Raw genomic sequence first — 23,269 nt, 5'->3', positions numbered from 1 at the left:
ACAGAAAGTGATTCTCATTACCAAAATATTATCATACAGCTTAGAATACAACATAAACGCTAATTTCTTTAGCCATGTCTGCTACAGAGACAAGTTAAGATATTCTTCTGTGGCATTACTGTTTTAAAGGAAAAAAACCTCTCTTTTTATCTCTATGGAGATTGAATACACTGAAGATTGTGGGGGGGTGGGGAAGAGGAGAGGATATGCTTTCTTGTTTTGTTTTGTTTTAAGCTTTCAGGAATTTTAAAAAGAAACAAAAATACTTGTGAATAGTAAAACAACTTTACAACATTCCATTTTTCCTAAAGAGACAAATTAGAAAATTCTTAATGCAACAAAATTTTATAGAATTCATCAAAAATAATCCCCAATGAGTGAAAAAGATAATGTAAATGTTTTCTGGTTTTCAATTTTTAAAAGGATTCAAATGCAGTTAACAGGAAAGTAAAATAAGCCAGAATAAATTTTGTAAATAAAATATATATACACACATACATGAAGATTCCTAATTAATCAGAACTATGAAAAGAAAATCAGAATTCAGATGTCTAGGGGAAACATTTTATAACTGCTTATAAATTTAAAATAACTCCCTAAAGTTTAGAGTTCTTGTCAAACATTTTTAAATGGCTATGACATTTAAAATTATTCCTTGTAAAGAAAAGAATAATTTCGCCCTCCTGTTTTGCCTCCTGACCACACTTGCTGCTCCTCATGTGGTCTATATGATGTGATGTGGCCTCTTCTGTCAGGAAATAGGCTTGAACAGTGTTAGCAACATAATGGGCTCAATCAAAACGTGCAATGATCTGGATGACTTTTCTGCAAATTACTGCCATGACTTTTTGGATGTAGAAATGGCCTGGTGTATTTGCCATTTGCCTTTGAATGTGTGGAATCAAGTGATTTCAGCTCCTTGGAAGAAGCTGTTTTACAGAAACCAGACCCCAACCAGACAGAGAATGATGACCATGAGCACGTAGCCCCCAGACTGGCTGGAGCCTGAAGACTGATAACGTGATCAATCTCTGTGACCTCACCTGGTTACCTCACCACACACCAATCAGAAGATTGCATGAAATGATCACATTCCCCATGACCCTCATCCTCACTTTGTCTTTAAAAACCCATCCCTAAAAACCATTAGGAGGTTTGGGTCTTTTGAGCATTAGCTGCCCATTCTCCTTGCTTGTCACCTTGCAATAAATGCTACACTTTCCTTCACCAGGAAAAAAAAAAAAAGAAAAGAATAATTTCTTTACTGAATTTTGAAACGTTTGAAATTTGTAAGAAAACAGTTAATAAACTTGGAAATAAGATTTATACACCCCTCCCTTAGGAAGTCTTGAAGTCAAAACATATACTGTTGAATATGTGTACTGTTGTGTTGTTACATTTTTCAACCTTAATGTACAGTGGCAATATAGGCAAAAACCAGGCATTTCCAATTGTATGTTAAGGTAAAATTCTTTAACAACTGTTAACAAGGACTAGTGAAAAGTTTATATTATATATAATCAAGAAGTTGAAGAACTAAAGCATTAAATATTTTGCCAATTCCAAACTCATCAAGGTGTATACATTAAGTACAGCTTTTTGTATGCCAATCATACCTCAATAAAGTGGTTTTAAAAATATATTTTGCCAGTAAAACATAATCAACAATTTTCTATTTTTCAATTACACCACAACTTTCTTACTGATTTGAGAAAAGTCTTAGCACCAACTCTTTAATTTTGAAAAATTTAGGCTAACAACTGATCTAGTCTCTACCATTAAAAACTCTTCTAATTTTTTTTAATTTTCTTTTTAATCTGAAATGTTCTGTACTTTCAGATGCTAATATTAGGCAGAAACTGTAATAAACTTCTTTTTTTGGGGGGGGGGGGGCGAGTAGTGCCCCATAGCTTGCAGGATCTTAGTTCCCTGACCAGGATCAAACCCGGGCCATGGTAGTGAAAGCACCAACTCCTAACCACTGGACCGTCAGGGAATTCCCTGTAATATACTTTTAAAAGTTCAATCAAGAAAATAAATTTTATTTTTGACCAAGGCGACAATTCAAACATGTTTAATTAGTTCCTGTAGCCCAGAAATTGCTGTTCTCACAAGAATCATATTATACCATCCTGTCATAATTTTTTCTTACAAAGTCCAAAAAAAACAGAACTTTAAAAAATAAACTACAACCTCATTGCCAACAATTGTTTTTCTATTTACATTAAAAGACAGTAAAATCAGATTAACTTTTTTTAAAATAAAGGTGTAACATATATCCTACATATAAAAAGAAATGACTAGCCAGAAATGCAGGTCCACAGAGACCACTGATATTGAATAATTTGTCTTTCCCCAAGAAATAATGATTTCAAAACAAAACAAAATCAGAAGTAGGAAAAGATTACCAAAGAGTTTCAAATATAATTTATTATTAATTTTACATTCATCTTTAAAATTAAAGTGTTGCTTAATTTACATACTCTCATCTATTAACATAAAAATGGGTTTTGTTCTCAAGAAAATACAGCCTAATGTGAATATTCACTTTTCTGATCATTCTTATGAAAATTATAAACACTAATTTTTAAAAACCTATTCACATATGTCTGAGTTTCCTCCTATATTCTACACATTTTATTCAAAGTGTATGTGAAAGTTACAAAGCTGGCTGACATCTCTAAGCACCTAGAAAAAGCCTTGCATCTAAAAAATGATTTGGTGCTGAGATTTAAAAAGAAAAAAAAAAATCAATGGTGGTCTTTCATAAAAATACATTTCTACTGAAATACTAAATTGCCCTTTAAGACATGAAAGTATCAGTAAAAATTATATATATACGTCACAACAAATCAGATTAGTCCATGAAAAACTGAAAAGACTGAACAGGAAAGATGCCTTAATACACAGCTGAAAATTAATATAGATGTTCAGCAAATACACAAACAGAGAAGTTTAAACCAAAGGACTCAAGATCTTACAGGTCCCTATCCAGGTTCATAAAGAGTAAAGTCACAGATACAGAATTATTGGGCAACCTTCAAATAAATCGTTATATAATAAACTCTTCTCCTTATAATTACCTTTCTCTCCATTTACTAATCATCTATGGATTACTGACTGAGATCTCTTATATCAGAACTGAACAGCAAAAAAAAATAAAATAAAAAGTAAGTATGAGAATTAAGTGGAGTAAAAATAAGAGAAACTAGACAGCCTTGCTGTGAATCATGGTTTTGAAAATACTGACTTAGAAAATCTAACATGTCTCTCTTCAATCCTGAAAACACAAAGTTCTTAAAAACCTTAAATAAAAAATCCCATTCTACAACAATTACTTGTGGAAGGAAATAAAATCAGTAGACAATATGACAAATGTGAGATCACTCTGTTCCTCTGAATGCTTTGTATTTTGTAGCCAACAGCCATTTGGCTGCAAATTAACATTTTGTAAAAGAAATCAAAACTGAAATGACTAAAAAAATTCAATTTACTTAGCTTAAAGAAAAAAATGTCTCTCCCAACAGCACCATCATTAAAAGGCACTAAAAGCATAATGGGAAGTGTGTTATTTAATTGCTACTGCGGAAGAAACAAAGGGGAAGAAATTTGTTTGGGGAGTTTTGTGGAATTTGGTTACAAGTTCGATAAACAAAACATGTTAATGTGTGTATCCAGAAGTCTCAACAGACAGTTCATTACTAGAACAAACATAAAATGTCAAACTAAAGATGAAAAAAACTTTTACTATGCTAAAACAAAGCAAATGCTTCAAATGTATACTTTAAGTTTTTAAATAGACATACATATATATATGAAGGAAGGTTATGGGCTTTTATTTAAAAAACTCATTTCTAACGATAAGAGCTCCTGTTCTGTTTTTTCGTTTTTTGTTTTGTTTTTTTTTGCACTGCACAGCTTGTGGGATCTTAGTTACCAGACCAGGGAGTGAACCCAAGCCCGCAGCAGTGAAAGCGTGGAGTCTTAACCACTGGACCACCAGGGAATTCCCTCCTCTTCTGAAATATATTAGTTCCTGTGCTCCATTTTCTTATCCTAGTAGTTACATCTACCTCTTAAACCAAAACAAACATTATCAATGTTAAATTAAAAACAAAATATCTATATGTGTATATTACAAAAATGCTACCTGAAATATATCTAAAATTGGTGTAATACCTTGGTTCCCTGGAGAGTTCTCTTTTGTCCCTATAACTATTACTAGGGGGAAAAAAGAAAACAAAAAAACAAGAGTTTAAGGAGGCAAGAATTTGTATAATTTTAAACACTAAGCATGAGTTAGTGTATTAATTATATGTCTAAAAGAACTGGATACTCTTCTTTAAATCTTTATGTTCATGCTGACAGTTTTTAATATTACAGCAATGGTTATGTCCTATATAAACCTGTAAGGCTACAACATTGATGAAGCATTGCTTATTTTTAAATTTTGAAATAATTCTATGATGAATTAGTGGTTAGCATAAATTAAGTTGTGGTCACTGCTATGTAAAAACGTAGAAAGTGACTTATTCTTTCTACACTTTAAGCATGTGGGACTTCTATATTCGATAAAAACTATAAAGACTAAAAAAGAGAAAGAAACATGCAAACAACCAATATATAATAAATATTTCAATGGCTGAGGTACTCAAGATAGTATAATTAATGGTTTAAATTAGTCTTAACCCATTTAAAATTATTAGTGAGAGAAAATTTATAATAAAGTATGCATTCCCTACCCCTTTTCTTTACAAACATAAATAATTTGGGGAAATACGGAGTATATAAAAAACAGCACTCAATCCAAATTAAAGGCAAGAATCTACCTAGTAAATGCCTTAAGAACTCAAAGGGTAGAAGTAATTCGGTGTCAACTCTTAAATGCCCAGTAGTAAGCAGAATAACTTAGATAGCAAATTTATTATAAAAGACTGTTAAAGACCTCTTGTCGGTCACCTTTGTTACCTGGGTACTCTGATACATTCCTCTGATCCTAGCAGGCCAAGTTGTCCATCAGAATCGAGACCCCAAGCATACACCTGGCCCTTGTCGTTTAGTGCTAATGTATGAGCTTCTCCACATGAAACAGCAACGATATTTTGAGCATCCAGCGCAACAACCTGCTCTACAGAAATCAAGAAGAGAGACATTACATTCTAGTTTTAAACTCCCAACAAGAATAAAACAATAGTCTTCATCTTGTACAAAAAAGCTAAGGAAATGCTGAAATACAGACTAAGTATAACTTCAGTTATTCTCAAAAACTTAACAAATATGTTCCATACAAAATTCTCGCTGTGGTAAATACAGAGATATGTCATAGGGCATAATCAACTCAGAATACTAAGTAACTTTAACATTTGGGTAAAGAAATTAAGGGTTTATAAAGATTCTCTCTGAAAAGTGCTCTTCATTGAAAGCCATTACCAATAAAAGAAAGGAGTCCAGCTGAAAGGGAACCATTTAAATAACTCGGCTGTTTTTTAACAATAAAATCGTAACTGACATATACATTACCAAATGGATACTACTATGGAGTGATCCTGAAATTAAGGAAATAATCTGAATTAGCAATTTCTGACAGGAAACAAATTATTTACAGATCTCATAAATAAAGCATCTACTAGATACGCTGAGGAGAGAACTGAAAGGCAATGTGACCATAACAAATAGATATCAGTTTATGGGCTGCTACTTTTAACATCAAAGACATAAAAATTCCACATGTGATTAAAACATCTCCAAGCTTTTAACCAGAAATTAATTTAAAATATTGGCCTTCATAAGACTGTCAGTAGCCACTGACAAATCAGTAAAGAAAGTGAAATTGCTTCCTTAGTCTCTTTAAGATGTGCATTGTCTATCAGTTTTTTTTACTAGTACACTACAAGTTTTTTTTAAGACTTCATTTAAAATTAAACTTTTTTTAAAAAAATTAACCTTCTTTAGCCTAATAAGAAAGCTATGTCTTCATTAACTGAAAGTCTCTTGTTGCAGAGCTGTTAAAACTGAATCAGGGTTTCTTCAGAAGCACATTTTAGATCAATGTACAAATGCAGCTGTTCAATAATAAAGCAGATTACATGAAAGAAGTTTGAATCCCTATGTACAGAGAAATTCAAATTGTATCTGGGTTACTTATTCTGCATTTTGGGGTGGGAGGTCAGCCCTTAGACAGCCTTCAGGAATCTGTATAACTCTAAGGATATGTTATTTTAAGTACTTACCTTAAAGTACTACAAGTTAATAACTCGTGAAGTTGATGAATAGTACATGGACGTTCACTATACTAATCTCTCACTTTTTGTGTATATTTTGTATATATGTTCTTATAAAATTATATTGTAGAAACATATAAAAGCAAAACATATATAACACATTGCCTCCCCCCACGAAAAAAAAAAAGAAAAAGGACTTAAAAGTATGGCATCATTTATTTACATCAAAGCATCCCATAAATCTTAATTATGAAGAAGTAAAATGCACAAAAGATCTGTTAATTTTTCACAGAGGCCCCTGAAATGAGTCGGTATCTCTCCAAAACTATCCTCAAAGGAAATGTAGTAAAGAGCAGAAATGAAAGGATGACAAGAAGGATGAATAAGACTGGTTGGTTCAACAATAATATATGAAGAGTACTTAAATTAGATAGCAATGGCTGTAAAATCAAAGGCACCAAAAATCCAAGCAACAAAGAAACAATCATGCATACCAAACACTAATATTTATTGTATACCATGTGTGCTCCAAGCACTAGACACATAAAGGTAAATAAAACAGAGTTCTAGTCCTCAACGAGTTTACAGTCTATAGAAAAACAAGCAAGATAAGGATTGCTATTAAACGCAAAGGTAAAGACATACAAAAGGTACCAGGGCAACATGAGATACTTTTTAAAGCCCTGAAAGATACTAAGAAGAATTCTGGAAGACAGTGACACTAAGCTGTGTAAGTAAGGAAAGAGGAAGAGATTCCCTGTACCCATGAGAGAAAATTCAAATCATTTCTTCAAATACAGCAGAATAAACTAAAAGCAAAGTGAAAAGACTGATTAAAAAAAAACAGGGAAAATGTTATTCATGTCAAATAAAGAAATAACCTCCCTAATATTTAAAGACTAACTGGGGCGGGGGTGGGGGAGAGCAGTAATTAAATGAAAAATGGCAAAAGATGTGAATTGATAGTTCACACAAAGAAGAAACAGAAATGGCCCTTAATCCTATGAAAAGATGTTCAACTTCACTGATGAGAGAAATGAAAATTCAAACTACACTGAGAAGCCAATAATACGTTCACTTAGAAAATTCATAAAGCCATACACTAATTTTGCATACTTAATTATAAAAGTTTATCAAAGGAATGAGAAGACAAGGCACTGACTGGGAGAAAATATGTGCAAAAGACACATCTAATAAAGGACTGTTATCCAAAACAAAAAAAACCAAAAAAAACAAACCACCCTCTTAAAACTCAACAATAAGAAAATAAACCCAATTAAAAAAACAGTGCAAAAGACGTGAGCCGACACCACACCAAGAAGACATAAAGATGGCAAATAACCATATGAAGGCATGCTGTACATCATATATCAACAGGGAACTGCAAATTTAAATGAGATACCACTATAAACCTATTAAAATGGCTCGCTTCGGCAGCACATATACTAAAACTGGAACGATACAGAGAAGATTAGCATGGCCCCTGTGCAAGGATGACATGCAAATTCGTGAAGCGGTCCATATTTTTTTCAATAAAAAAGTACCTAAAGTACCCAAAAAAAAAAAAAAGGCCAAAACCCAAAAAACTGACAATACCAAACACTGGTAAGGATACAGAGCAACAATAACTCTCATTCGTTGCTAATGGGCATGCAAAATGATACAGATACTTTGGAAGACAGTTTGGTAGTTTCTTACAAAACCAACCATACCATTATAAGATCCAGGAATTGTGCTCTTTCGTATTTACTCAAAGGAGTTGAAAACTTATGTCCACAGAAAAACGTGCACACAGATGTTTATAGCATCTTTATTCATAACTGCCAAAATTTGGAAGCAATCAAAATGTCCTTCAGTAAGTGAATGGATAAACTGTGGTATATCGAATATTATTCAGTGCTAAAAAGAAATGAGCTCTCAAGCCACAAAAACACATGGAGGAAACTAAAATGTGTATTACGAAGTGAAAGAAGCCAATCTGAAAAGGCTACAAAATGTATGATCCAACCATTTGACATTCTGGAAAAGGCAAAACTTTGGAGACAGTAAAAAGATTAGTGGTTGCTTGGGGTTAGAGGGAGGGAGGGATGAACAGGCAGAGCAGAGGGGATTTTTAGGGTAGTGAAACTATTCTGTGTGATACTATTACTATTCTGTACAATACTAAGTATCATTATGCAGTCATCAAAACCCATTGAATATACAACACAGAGTGAATGCTAATGTAAACTATGGACTCTGGATGACAATGATGTGTCAGTACAGGTTCATTAATGGTAATAAATGTACCACTGTGGTACAGGCTGCAGATAGTGGGGGAGGTTGTATACGTGTAGTATAGAGTGTATGGGAACTCTATACTTTCTGCTCAATTTTGCTGTGAACTTTAAACTGTTCTTAGAAAGTTTATTAATTTAAAAAAGTGTATTTATAAATACACACCAAGATAACATTTTTCATCTCATAAAAATCCATATGTTTGATAACAATCTGTTGGGGGAAAAGGCACTTTTGTATATTGATAGTGGAAGTACAAAACAGAACCACCTTTATGCAAAAGAATGTGGCAAACCCTAACAAAACATATGCAATTACCTTTTGGATCCAGCAATTCCATACCCTGCAGATACATCTAAGCACTAAAGGGCAGCAGAATATGCCAACCCAAAACATGCCACTTTGGCATAAGGACTGCTTTGAGCTGAAAGCCACTAAAAAGAAAAGCTCTTTGCTCTCCTATGTGCCTAAAAGCAGGAAATAAATTTGTTGAAGTGTCCCACCTTCCCTCTCTACCAGGAAGGACAAGAGTTAATCACTGGAGGCAACTCTAGACTTATCAGCTCAGAGACAGCACCAGCAGAAGCTACATAACAAACTTCACTAACTAGCCCTTATCTAAGTTCCCCCACATATTTACCTTCCCAAAATTTGCCACCCCAGAAACTCAAAAGTCCTTTTCGTCTTATTACTTCTCTATTTATTGTTCTTTTATTAAGATGCTATATAAGCCCATGTTCTACTACCACCTTAAGTTACTCATTACTGAGTGCTCCTGCATGTAAACGCAAGGCAATAAACTTGTTTTGTTTTTCTCCCTGTTAATCTGTCCTTTGTCTAGACAAGCCCCAGCTGGAGAACCTAGGAGGGTAGAGTACAAATACATATGTGCGTGTGTGTGAATGTGAGTGTATTTACGTGTTTGCAGTGCTGTATATAATAACAAAAAGACTGGAAATATTCCCAGTATCCATCAATAAAGGATTCCATCCACACACTGGGACACTATGCTCTGAAAACATAAATAAAGAGGAAATGCTACATGCTGATATGGAAAGATCTCAAGGGTATATTAGAAAAGTAGGAAAAAAAATCAAGACGTGGAATAATGTACATGATTTGCTATTTTTTGTGTAAGGAAGAGGAAAGAATATGAATATTCATATTTGCTTACATTTACACAAAGAAACTGAAAAGATAAACAAAAAACTAATAAACATAGTTGCCCATAGGGGATGTGGGTAGAAGGGAAATAGGGTGGTCAAGTGTAAGAGCAAACCTTCTCAATGTGTATTTATATTATTTTGATTTTTGAACCATGCGGATATATTATCTATTCAAAATTAAAATTAAAATTATTTTAAAAATTAAATAGAACATTAGAGAAAATAGTTAAAGCAATGTATAAAAACCATTGTTTTCACTTTAAAACTGAACTGGGCTCTTTACTTTTTTTTCTACACACTAAAAACTCAAGATAAATAATTTTGGTTCTTTCAGAATTTGAGCCCCATCAAATTACTAAGATACCTATTTTGAGAATGAATAACTACTGAGAAATATATTATTAAAGAAACATAATAACATATGTCTTGGGACTACTACTTAATACAGGCTTTTCAGACAACAAATATACAAACTGTTAAGTTCTTGTACAATTTTTTTAAACTACTTATTTTTTCCAAATGGCTAATTAAAATGAAAAACCTCAACCGTTTCCCCCCAGTATGCTAGAAAGTTAGGTCAATGTTATATTGAGACATTTCACATCCAGGTCAAATTCTGGATGAATGCTCGAAACAAGGTGGCTTGCAAAAAAGTCAATGATAAGCAAGAAAGAAGGGGGAATAAATGAACCCAGCAAAACAAACCAAAAAATTCACTACAAAACCTGGCTTAATGATGCCCTGTATGAGAAAGAGAAAAAAATAAAACAAAACAGAATTCATACCAAACCTAACAGCTAGGATTTGTTGAGTGTTTATTATGTACCAGGTATTATGCTAACTCAAAGTTTTAATCACAAAGCTACATTTGCCTTTCAATGCCAACAAACACAGAAAAGGGAGGGGTAAGAGGGATTAAATTCACTTTAATTTAGGTTGAGTATGAATATATATGGAAAAGGACAGAAAACAAAAGAAAAACTTGTCAAGAAAGCCCATGAAAAAACAACTGAGGGGCTTCCCTGGTGGTGCAGTGGTTAAGAATCCACCTGCCAAAAAAAAAAAAAAAAAAAAAGAATCCACCTGCCAATGCAGGGGACACGGGTTCGATCCCTGGTCCAGGAAGACCTCACATGCCGCGGGGCAACTAAACCCATGCGCCACAACCACTGAGCCTGCACTCTAGAGCCCGTGAGCCACAACTACTGAGCCCGCACGCCACATCTACTGAGGCCCTACACGCCTAGAGCCCGTGCTCCGCAACAAAGAGAAGCCATCGCAATGAGAGGCCCGCGCACTGCAACAAAGAGTAGCCCCCCGCTTGCCGCAACTAGAGAAAGCCTGCGCGCCGCAATGAAGACACAATGCAGCCAAAAATAAATAAATTTTTAGAAAAAGAAAAAATTCCTAAAAAAAACCAAAAACAATTGATTCCTCTGATAAATGGGAGCTACAAGAAGATGTTAGAATTATGAGCGTATGATGCTAAACTTGTTGGAAAAAGTTTAGTAACAGCGCATGATCCTTACAGTTGACTGTAATTCAGAATAAGGTACTTTTTTAAAAAAATACAAATACGTACAGATAAAAACACATGGTAAAATGTTAACTGTTGGTCATTGTGCTATTCTTTCTACTTTTCTTTATGCTTCAAAACGTTCATATAAAAAGTCTGAGAAAAATAACGCTGTTCATATCAGTATTTATGGTTCACAATATTTCTCTTCAAGGAAAGAAAAAAGGAACATTTAGTTTGTGGAGGCACAAAAAAGCAAAAAAAAACTTAAGTGGAGGAGACTTTCTTGAAAAAGGCAGGAAAAAAATACATTTTTCAGAGACAGGAGCAAAAACAGAAAAGATAAAGAACTAGATAGATATAACATATCCATCTTGTAAATACTGACAGCAGATATATTCCAAATACAAATCTAATAAGCCCTAGCTCATCATTACTTCTGGTTCTTCTTACACTTGTACTGTTAAAATGCAATATTTTTGAAAACTGATGGTGCATCGTTTTATTAAGGAGAAAAAGGCCATCTTCTTTGCTCCATAAACACAAAATGTTGTCATTTTTAGATTTGTAAAAACCAATTAAAATGTTCAACCTAGGGCTTTCCCTGGTGGCACAGTGGTTGAGAGTCCGCCTGCCGATGCAGGGGACACGGGTTTGTGCCCTGGTCTGGGAAGATCCCACATGCCGCGGAGCGGCTGGGCCCATGAGCCATGGCCGCTGAGCCTGCGCGTCCAGAGCCTGTGCTCCGCAACGGGAGAGGCCACAACAGTGAGAGGCCCACGTACCGCAAAAAAAAAAAAAAAAAAAAAAAGATGTTCAACCTAATGACGGTTTTCATTTCTACATCATTTATTTCCTCCAATTACCTTTGTATCCACCTCTGACTTCAGCATTTGTTCACTAACAAACTGCATCAAATAAATTTTGCTGCAGAAACATCATAAAAGAAAGAATACAGTTGCACATCCTTTTAGCAACACAGAATAGGTCCAGGTTCTTGTAAAATGTTACATGATAAAATCCTTCCATCTGAATAAGTAACTGAATAAGAACAACCTATTTCCTTTGGGATCTAACAAATATGTTCACCAATTCCTGAGTTTGTGAAAATTCATGTAGAATATCATCTCCAGACTCATTCTTTAAGAGTTCACTTACATGATCAATTTCACCATATCCATACAGCGGTGTATCTACATTCACCTTCTGATATGTCTCATAATTATGAACATGTTCCTCTGTCAGTTTTCTTCTCTTTGCCATTATGGACAGAAAAAAAATTTTTTTTCATTCTCAACTGTGGTTAATGAAAGGTACAAAGAGAAAAATAAAAACTACAAAAACAGTGACTCCAAACTTCTTTCACACTTCCTTGAAAGATAATGCAAAACTCTGCACAATGTATGAAGAAAAGAATGCTAAATATGATGATTTATTTCACCACCGCACCACCCTTCTAGGAAACCCCATCACTGTTCCACTTATAATTTTTAGTCTTTTTATTTTAGTCTAGTTGGGAATACATCAATTCTTGTTATTCACAGTAGCTATGTTCCATAAAGTCACCACAAATACCTATTTAGCAAATACCGAATGACTGCCCCTAGGGAAAATACAAGATTAGGTTGCTACAAGCCTCTAATCACAACATTTCATCAACTGATCAATTCATAACCTTGTGTTATGTGCGTTTCCATTTAAAGACATCTTAATTATATTGTTGATTCATTAACATTGAATTCAGAGCCAACAGCACTGTAAACTCATGCCTCAATGGATTTTTTTCTTTGACACATCATAGCCTTCTTGTGCTAAGGAACACTAGATAGCACCTCAGCAATATGCTTGGGGGCCATTTTAAACAGTGAAATCACCAACAAAAAGTATAAAAATGCAAAAAGTGTGGCATTAAATATATCACAAAAAGGACATATTATAACAGGAAGGCAAAGCAGTGCTTTGTTGAACCTCAGCTGGGAATCTACACATCAGGAGACTCATGTATTTTGCAGCCCTGCATGTGTGCATGTCCAGGAATGACCATGAAAAGCTCTGTGAGTATTGACTGACTATGACCCAGACTGATTTATCAATAATAACAGTACACATAAACACTTCTTCCTAGACAACCAATCACAAAATATACAAGATGGTCTATTAAGTCTTTTGCTAAACGGGTTTTAACCTGATAATAAGATATAATCACCAGTAACAACATGCTCTGAGAACCTTGTAAACAGTAAAAAAAAAAAAAAAAAATGTGTGTTTTGGGTATAAAAGTAATACTACAGACACACCATTAGTAACATATTCACAACTAGCATCTCTTAAAAGTTGCATCTTATTCGAAATTCTAAAACAGCTATTTGAAGGAAAATATAAACATTATCATTACTCTGTATCCTCTTTCATCTACAGATCTCAAAACCTTGTTATTATGGGATAAATTGGGTTACCCCCAAATTGATATGCTGAAAGTCCTAATCCCCAGTACCCCAGAATGTGACCTTATTTGAAAAATGGCCATCAAGGATATAATTAGTTAAGATGAGGTCATATGGAGCAGGGTAGGCCCTTAATTTGACTTGTGTCCCAATAAAAGAGGAAACATCATCACAGACAAGCACACAAAGAGAATGCATGTGAACGACTGCTTGCAAACCACCAGAAGCTAGGAGAGAGGCCTGGAATGGATCCTTCCTTCATAATCTTTAGAACGAACCAATGCTGAGGACACCCTGATGTTGGGTTTCTAGCCTCCAGAACTGTGAAACAATACATTTCTGTTACTTAAGCCACCTAGTCTGTGGTACTTTGTTATGGCAGCCCTAGCAAACAAATACACTTAAATAAATATTTTTGGGTTCAAAACATTCCTGTCAAGTTACCCAAGTACTACCATCTTTGTTTTAAAGGTGATCCACAGAAATAACTTATTCTGAATAATTCAATCACAGATAAACTTGATTTTGAAATTTAGAAGTTTCTAGTTCGAATTACATTATTTCCATACCAAACAACTTTTTAAATGGCAAAAAAAATTTACACAAAATTGGCAAAAGACACATTTCTCTAAACAATCTTTAAAATACAAGCTCAGGGCTTCCCTGGTGGTGCAGTGGTTGAGAGTCCACCTGCCAATACAGTGGACACGGGTTCGTGCCCCGGTCCGGGAAGTTCCCACATGCCGCGGAGCGGCTGGGCCCGTGAGCCATGGCCGCTGAGCCTGCGCGTCCGGAGCCTGTGCTCCGCAACGGTAGAGGCCACAACAGTGAGAGGCCCGTGTACTGCAAAAAAAAAAAAAAAAAAAAAAAAAAATACAAGCTCAAAAAAAAAAAAGCTTTTTAGAGAGCAAGAGCTAGTTGGCAATGCGTATTACAATTCTAAACATGCATGTCCTCTGACCCAGAAACTTTCCTTTTGGGAAACAACAATAACAACAACAGGAAATAACGTGACTTCCAGTAACAGGTAGGTAAATAAATTATGGAATATCCATGTAATAGAAATCGGTGCTTCTATTAAAATGAATGTCTATACAGTATAACATGAAAAGACAAAAATACGTTAAATGCAAAAGAGAACCACAGAACTTTATGTATGTGTGTACAGGATTACATATTTTAATACAGGTATAAAAGATATGAAAATATAAAGAAACAGTAGTCATCTTTAGGATGTAGGGAAAAAGTGGCTTCCACTTTTCAAATCATATATTTCTGTAACTTTTAAAAAGTTATAAAAATGTACTATTTTGGTAATCAGGGAAAAAAAGAATTTTTTTTTTTTAAGATATAGTAAGTCCCCAAATTATAACTGACCCCAAACCCCACAGGAACAAATGTCCTTTGTTTCTCCAAATCAAAATACTAGGGAAATAACTAACCTGGTCTAATTAATTTTCTTCTCTAGGAAACAATGGCTATAGTCAAGTATTATTTATATTTCAAATGTGATACACAGTTAAGTTAAATGCTGCTCACAAATATCTATCGTAAGCTTTCTGGAACCAATAAAGCAAGAGAGCTAAACAAGCCAGGATAAGTGATACGTGAAGATAATTTCTGACACCCAAATGTAAAACTCCAATGAATTTTTCTACAGAAAATGTTACAAAGCTCAGTTAAATATAATTATTGATAGAGTATTACACTTAGGTATAATGTGTTTTAAAGATTGGTTTGAAAACCCATTTATGATACCTAGCAGTATTTCCATGAGCAAAGAAAAATTTAGAGTTTTTAAAAACGCAATTCTGGGCTTCCCTGGTGGCGCAGTGGTTGAGAATCTGCCTGCCAATGCATGGGACACGGGTTCGAGTCCTGGTCCGGGAAGATCCCATGTGCTGCGGAGCAACGAAGCCCGTGCACCACAACTACTGAGCCTGCGCTCTAGAGCCCATGAGCCACAACCACCGAAGCCCACGCGCCTAGAGCCCGTGCTCCGCAACAAGAGAAGCCACTGCAATGAGAAGCCCGCGCACCCAACGAAGAGTAGCCCCAGCTCGACGCAACTAAAGAAAGCCTGCGTGCAGCAACGAAGAACCAACGCAGCCAAAAATAAATAAATAAATAAATAAAATCTACATTTAATAAAAGAAAATCTTAACTCTTAATGTGGTATATGAGCTTAATGAAGTTCTACATGTATGTTTAATTAAAAAAGAAAAAACTTCAACAGTTTGAACAACTGTCAGTGTTTTACACAGAGAACAAAAATCTTTGTTGATATTTTATTCTCAAGTTATCAGGGTCTAAAAAAATATATAGTTATGAATAGCAACAAGCACAGTCATGTTAATAACAATTACAAAACTGGAGGTCAGAAGGAATATACTTTGTGAAAAGCTAATTTTAAGAAGCTCCATTTCAGGGACTTCCCTGGTGGCACAGTGGTTAAGCATCCACCTGCCCGTGCAGGTGACACAGGTTCCAGCCCTGGTCCGGGAAGATCCCACATGCTGTGGAGCAACTAAGCCCATGCGCCACAACTACTGAGCCTGCACTCTAGAGCCCGCATACCACAACTACTGAGCCCGTGTGCCACAACTACTGAAGCCTGCATGCCTAGAGCCCGTGCTCTGCAACAAGAGAAGCCACTGCAATGAGAAGCTCATATACAGCAACTAAGAGAAGCCCCCACTCAAGCAACTACAGAAAGTCTGCACGCAGCAACAAAGACCCAACGCAGCCACAAAAAAAAGCAGCTCCGTATCAATTACTTAGTAAATGTTTAATTCAGCCAGAATCCTCTGCCTACTATGCCTCACTAGTTGCTGTAAATATAGATTTTCCTCTTCCCTTCTCTCTGAATAACTCAAAACTCCAACTAGAGCAATGCAAAGTTCACTTATATCCATCTCTAGAAATTTAATGTTCACAAGATGCTATACTGTGAAATTAAAAAGGTACTGTGTAACTCCATTCTTGTATAAAAATATGTCACATACAGCCCCAATATATATGCAGAGAAAAGGCTGGAAAAATAAATACTAAATTGTCAACACTGATTATCTACAAGTGTTTTTTTCTTCTTTTATGGTTCTTTAATTGTTTAATTGAACAAGTGAATGTGTAGTTGACACATCTTACGATGCTGAATTTTTAAAAGATGAAGACATTAGTCACTTGGGATTAGTGAGTAACACCAATAAATAATTCAGAATGCTTTTTTTTTACTTTAAATAATCATATTGCTAATTTTGTGATAGAGATAACAAATAACCAAATGGCTACTTCACTCAAGGCAGCATGCTATTTCCCTATTCCTAAAGTAAAATTATTGTTTACTGACACTTTTTAAAGGATGTCTAATATGATCATATAATGATCATCATAAAATATATTCTAAAAAATTAAGAATTAAGTAAAACTAAAACATAAAATATTTAATGAAAATGCTTATTCTCTAAAATTATTACCAATAATTACCAATAAGAATTTGGAATGGTACAACTCATAGTCATGAAAACATTTTAATAAGTTCTTTGATAAAATCAAAACTTAACATACAGTAACTTACATGTCTTAGTTGACAGCCCATAATAATGTTCATATGGAGATGTAACTAGATTAAAAAATTCTTTATAACGGATATGTTTACAAGCTCATACCCCTTTTATGCATTCTTACCTACATACAGGTATACAGGTAACATAAACAAGACGATTATGTGCCTGGCACTGTGCTAAGCCCTTTGTTTGTTTAATCTCATTTAATCCTCATAAACATCATGAGACAGGTATACCATCATCCCTACTTCACAGATAAAGGCACTAAGATATAAACATTTCCCTACTGATTGAACTGTTGTCCTTTTGTTAATAATACTTAAACAACAAGGTTATGTTTTAATAATCTATTTTCAAAACATACTTAAAACTGTATAAATACTTAGGGCTTTACATTATTTTTTCTTCAGGAAAGTCCTTTCTTTATGGCTAGGAACTGCTGAAATTAACTGCTTTGAAGAGGAAAGGAGAAGTAAAATTGAAATATAAAGACTCCAACATAAATATACTATCAATCAAATAACTGCTTTACTTCAATTTCTTTTTAAGACTAGCAAGAATGAACCCTCAGAATATACTGCCAGAATTTTTGTTCTGTGTTTTCTTAGATACATTTTGGTATATTTGGCATTCATTCATCACAGAGACAATTAACTATATTCTTACTTTCTATATTCTTGATGCTGACATAGGAATGGTGGGGGGAGGGGATTATAGACACCAGAAGAGTCGGCACCTCCCAGGACTAGCTAATTCCTAAAGATAACAACTTGCCTATCAACTCCTGCCTTTCATATGCAAATTGACCAATCCAGAGTTCATTCCACCAACTATCTCCTTATCTAACTCTCACACACCAAACCCTTATCTCCCTTACCTTAAATCATCCCAGGGCCAGGTATCAGGAAACAAGAAACCAACCCTATAGACCAAAGCCTGGAGGAATTAATCAAACTAGCCAATCCTAATCTGTTTATTCTGCCTAGTTTGCCTTTCCCAGGAAAACCTCAATAAGGCTACAACCTTAAAATCTCCCCTGAGCTCTTGTTTTCTGCCTCCTGACTACCCTGGTATCTTCCCCTGCAGCTCTGTGTGGCATGCAGTGACCTCCTCTCTCTGGAACCAGTGAGCATAATGAACTTCCAAGCCTCATTCTCTCTTCCCTTTATGGCCACAATGACTTTACCATACCATATCCAACATATCCAACATGTACATTCTTAGAACAGTTTACAAATTTAAAAATTTAAATTTAAAGGTCAGCTTATCACTTTGGGAGGGGCAGGTTTAAAAGTATGAATAAGCAGAATTTAAGTGTCTGTTCCTCAAAATATCAGTACACAAACTATACCTTCTGTTATAGACTGTATGTTTGTGTCACCCCCCCCCCCAAATTCATATGCTGAAATTCTAGCCCCCAATGTTATGGTATTAGGAGGTAGGGCTTTAGGAGGTAATTAGGTCATAAGGGTGAAGCCCTCATGATTAGTGCCCTTTCTTAGACAGCTCCCTCACCCTTCTACCATATAAGGACATAATGAAAAGATGGCCATCTAAGAACCAAGAAGCAAGTTCTCACTAGGTAACAAATCTGCTAGCACCTTGATCTTGGATTCCCCAGCCTCAAAAACCGAGAGAAAAAAAAAAAAAAAAACCGAGAGAAATACAGGGTTGTTGTTTAAACCACCCAAACTATAGTAATTTTGTTGTAGCAGCCTGAATGGACCAAGAAATGTTCTAATTAGTACTCTTCAGTAAATAAACTTTTGAAAATAAACGATTAATCTAACTCCTATCGTTTATGTGCTTCTCACAAGAAAAAGGCATCTATGTTTTTTCTGTTATTACTATATCTTTAGTCTAACAGTAAAGGAATTGAATTTATTTTATATCTTGCTCTAACATTATCTCTAAACAAAACAAACATACATTTTTGGGAAATTTTGGTATAATTTTTGAATATGAGCTCCAACAAGGTAACTGAAGACTAAACATAAGTACTTTCATGGTTAGCACAACGTCTAGGACAAAGTAGACATCCTCTGTTGAATAAATGCCTGAATTTCAGTTGTAAATGAAAGGATACGTATTGTCTATCTCAAGGAACATACAGAAACAGCATATAGCCACTTCAGTGTAAGGCTTACCTAAAATTACATTCTCACACTAACATTAATGGCTTTTTTCTTTTTAGAAAACATTTATTGAGCACTTACCACATGCTAGGCATTGTTCTTTGCACTTCATGTGATATCTCACTTAATCCCTTACAACCACCCTTGGCATGATTATCCTAATTTTACAGAAGCGAATACTTAACACAGAGACTAAGCTATGTGCCCAAGATAACATAGTTAAGAAGTGAAAGAGCCAGAATTTGTATCCAAGCACTCTAATTCCAGAGCCTACCCTTTTATTTTAAAAAAAATAACAGATAATATGTCTACATTTTTTTTTAAATACATGTACGGAAAAATCTGAGTCTATCATCCATGTCTTCTACCAGTCTAGTTCTCACCCCTTATCTTACCTCTGCACCAAGAATAAATATATCCATTATTAGTTGGATATATTCTTCCAGGGTTTTTCTTAATATATCTATAAGCAAATACAAATGTATATTTGTCTTTTTTTAATCCAAAATACAGCTTTATACACAATGTTCTACACCTTGCTCTTTTTACTTAATCTTAGAGCTTTCTATATTAGTATGCAAAAAACTCCTTCATTCTCTTCATAACTATATAGCATTACACTGACTGAATTATTTGACCAGTTCCCAACAGACTGTCATAAGATTGTTTCTAATATTTGCTATTATAAACAATGTTGCAGCAACACTCATTTTGTATATGTACAAACATAGCTATCAAATCAAGGGCTATACTCTTGGACTTCTTGGAGAAAGGGTTTGTGCATTTGTAATTCTGATATATGCTGGCAAAATAACCCTCATAAGGGTTTATCAATTTACACTAACAACCTATGAACACTTATTTACTGACAGCCTCACTATAGAGATGGTACCCCAGTCATACACATAGTCTTCTGCATTTCTCTTAGTATGAATGAGGCTGAAGAGTATTCACTGTTTAAAAGTCATTTGTACTTCCTTTTCTGTGAAGTGCCTCTTCCTATCCTTTGCCCATTTTGCTACTGTCTTCTTCTTATCTCATCAATTTCTAGGAGTGCTTTATATCTCGGAGACTTGCATTTTGATTTCAATATAAATATTAAAATTCATAAATATTTCCTATTTGTCTTTTGACTTTTACAGTGACTTCTACATAGCAAAATTATTTTTACTTCCATGCAGTTTACTTCATCTTTTCACAATTCAGAAAGGATTTCCTGACTCCAAAATAATTTTTAAAAAATTAGTCCATGTTTTCTTTGAGCACATTTATCATTGTAACCTTTACATTTAAATATGTGATTCATTTAAAATTTATCCAATACATACATGGCGTGAGGTATTAATCCAACTTTTTTATTCCCTAGATGATGCTTCTACTTATACCAAGATCATTTATTGACTATCCCTCACTTGAATTTTTTTCTCCGTTGATTAGTTTATGTCTGGGCTTTCTATTCTATTTTATTTAATATGTCTATTTGTGGGGCAGTTTTAACTACCAAGGCTTTAAAAGTAAAATGTTACTATATATTTTTATATATATATATATATATATATATATATATTTCGCTCTTGTTTTTCAGAGTTTTCCTGGCTACATTGGTTTACTTTTTCCATATGAACTAGAGAATCCATTTCTCAAGTTCCTGGGGGGGGGGGGGAAGAAAAAACACTTGCTATTTTTATTAGGATCATATTAAACTGATATTAATTTTAGAGAAACTGACAGGTCTATGTAGGTTGAGTATTCCCATCCACAAATGTGGTTTCAATTTTTCAAGTTTTTTCTATCCCTCATACGTGCTTTCAAGTCTTCTTCATATTATGTCTCACACATTTCTTAGGTTATGACTAAGTCATTTTGTCTTTTTCTTGCTATTGTAAACGCTGCCTTTGCTTTGACTGTTGACATCTAATTGAATCTTGTTTCCACTACGTTTTGTTTTTTAATTGAGGTATAGTTGATTTACAGTATTATCTAAGTTTCAAGTGTACAACATAGTGATTCCCAATTTTTAAAGATTATACTCCATTTATAGTTATAAAATATTGGCTATATTCCCTGTGCTGCGCAATATATCTTTGTAGCTTATTTATTTTATACAGAGTAGTGCCACTTAATTCCCTACCCCTATTTTGCCCCTCCTTCCTTCCCTCTCCTCACCTGTAACCACTAGTTTGTGCTCTGTATCTCTGAGTCTGTTTCTTTTTTGTTGTCTTCACTAGTTTGTTTTATTTTTTACATTCTAGAACTTATAGGTAAAGCACCTAAACTTTCCTCCAATTGTCTTCAGAAACTCCTAAGGGTCCTTAGGGTCTCTTTTAGCCTTACCCTATTCCTTCCTCACTTTCATTTCTCTTTCACAGAAGCAACATCATTCTCTCACAGGGCACATTTCCCAGGGGCTCTTGCCTACATGCCAGCACATATACAACTTATAGTTACAATTATTTCAGCTATTAGTGAAATCAAGAACTTCTATGTGACTGCATCTTGTGACTTCAAAACCTTTGTTTCCTTGGGGACTTCCCTGGTGGTGCAGTGGTTAAGAATCTGCCTGCCAATGCAGGGGACACAGGTTCGAGCCCTGGTCCAGGAAGATCCCACATGTCGCAGAGCAACAAAGCCCACGTGCCACAACTACTGAGCCAGTGCTCTAGAGCCCACGAGCCACAACTACTGAGCCTGCACTCTATAGAGCCCACACGCCACAACTACTGAAGCCTGCCCGCCTAGAGCCCGTGCTCCACAACAAGAGAAGCCACTGCAATGAGAAGCCCGCGCACCACAACGAAGAGCAGCCCCCGCTTGCTGCAACTAGAGAAAGCCCAGGTGCAGCAACGAAGATCCAACGCAGCAAATATAAATAAAATAAATACATTTTTAAAAAAATGATGAAAGGTTAAATAATCATTAAAATATCCCTAAACAGTATTTTAAAACCATGGGGAAATATTTACTAAAGTTTTATTCAATTATTACTGAAAAAAAAAGTTGAGAAAGAAAAACATATTCCCAGTCCATAATCGGAAACATACATGAGTATAGAAAAACTGTCAAATGATGGCAGTATTTATCTGTGCATGATGGCATTATGGTTGATTTTTATTTTCCCTATATTTCCTGATTCCCCTCCCAAGAATATGTAATAAGGGACTTCCCTGGTGGCGCAGTGGTTAAGAATCCACCTGCCAACACAGGGGACACGGGTTCAAGCCCTGGTCTGGGAAGATCTCACATGCCGTGGAGCAACTAAGCCCGTGTGCCACAAGTACTGAGCCTGTGCTCTAGAGCCCCCAAGCCACAACTACTGAAGCCCATGTGCCTAGAGCCCGTGCTCCACAGCAAGAGAAGCCACCACAACGAGAAGCCCGTGCACTGCAACGAAGAGTAGCCCCCCCACTCACCGCAGCTAGAGAAAGCCCGCATGCAGAAACGAAGACCCAACGCAGCCAAAACTAAAAATAAATAAATAAGTTTTTAAAAAAGAATATGTAATAAAACTATGAAAAACTAAAAATGTGTTATTTCAGAATAGTATGACACCCAGCAAAGGAATAAAATGAAACTAAACTTAGACATTAATAAAGAAATAAGGTATTTTAAAATGAAAAACACATTACTAAAGAATTATAGAATGTTTTCCTTATGGCCAAGAAAAGCTAAAATAAAATTCTGCCATACTAGAACTGAAGAAAAAAGAGTAATTCCAGGTAAATAAATAAAATATTATGGTTTAAAGAAAGCCACCAAAATTCAAGAAATTTCCCTTTTAACAAAATTAACTCCAGTAATACAACTGTACACAGCACAGATTTTTCTAGCATGTAAAGGAATCACAACAATTCATTAAGATATAAAAATAATTATTGCCTTTTAAGTTCCATCAGCATAGGGAAAAAAAAAACCCATAGAAGCTGAAATAACATAAACCATGAGCT

General features: G+C 34.9%; 1 protein-coding gene across 8 annotated transcripts in view; it reads right to left on the bottom strand.

Annotated features, from left to right (window-relative positions):
* Positions 1 to 23,269, bottom strand: part of HERC4 (HECT and RLD domain containing E3 ubiquitin protein ligase 4) — a 239,152-nt gene that overhangs the window by 106,577 nt on the left and 109,306 nt on the right. For all 8 annotated transcript variants that reach the window (XM_079900839.1, XM_079900838.1, XM_079900837.1 and 5 more), the window contains one exon: positions 4,969 to 5,128. In XM_079900839.1, coding sequence (XP_079756965.1) covers positions 4,969 to 5,128 — 160 coding nt within the window. The remainder of the gene's footprint in view (positions 1 to 4,968; positions 5,129 to 23,269) is intronic.

The sequence above is a fragment of the Stenella coeruleoalba genome (assembly GCF_951394435.1).
Source record: "Stenella coeruleoalba genome assembly, chromosome: 16".
Classification (NCBI taxonomy): domain Eukaryota; kingdom Metazoa; phylum Chordata; class Mammalia; order Artiodactyla; family Delphinidae; genus Stenella; species Stenella coeruleoalba.
Note: the sequence above shows the minus strand (reverse complement) of the source record. Positions and strands in the feature narration are given on the sequence as shown.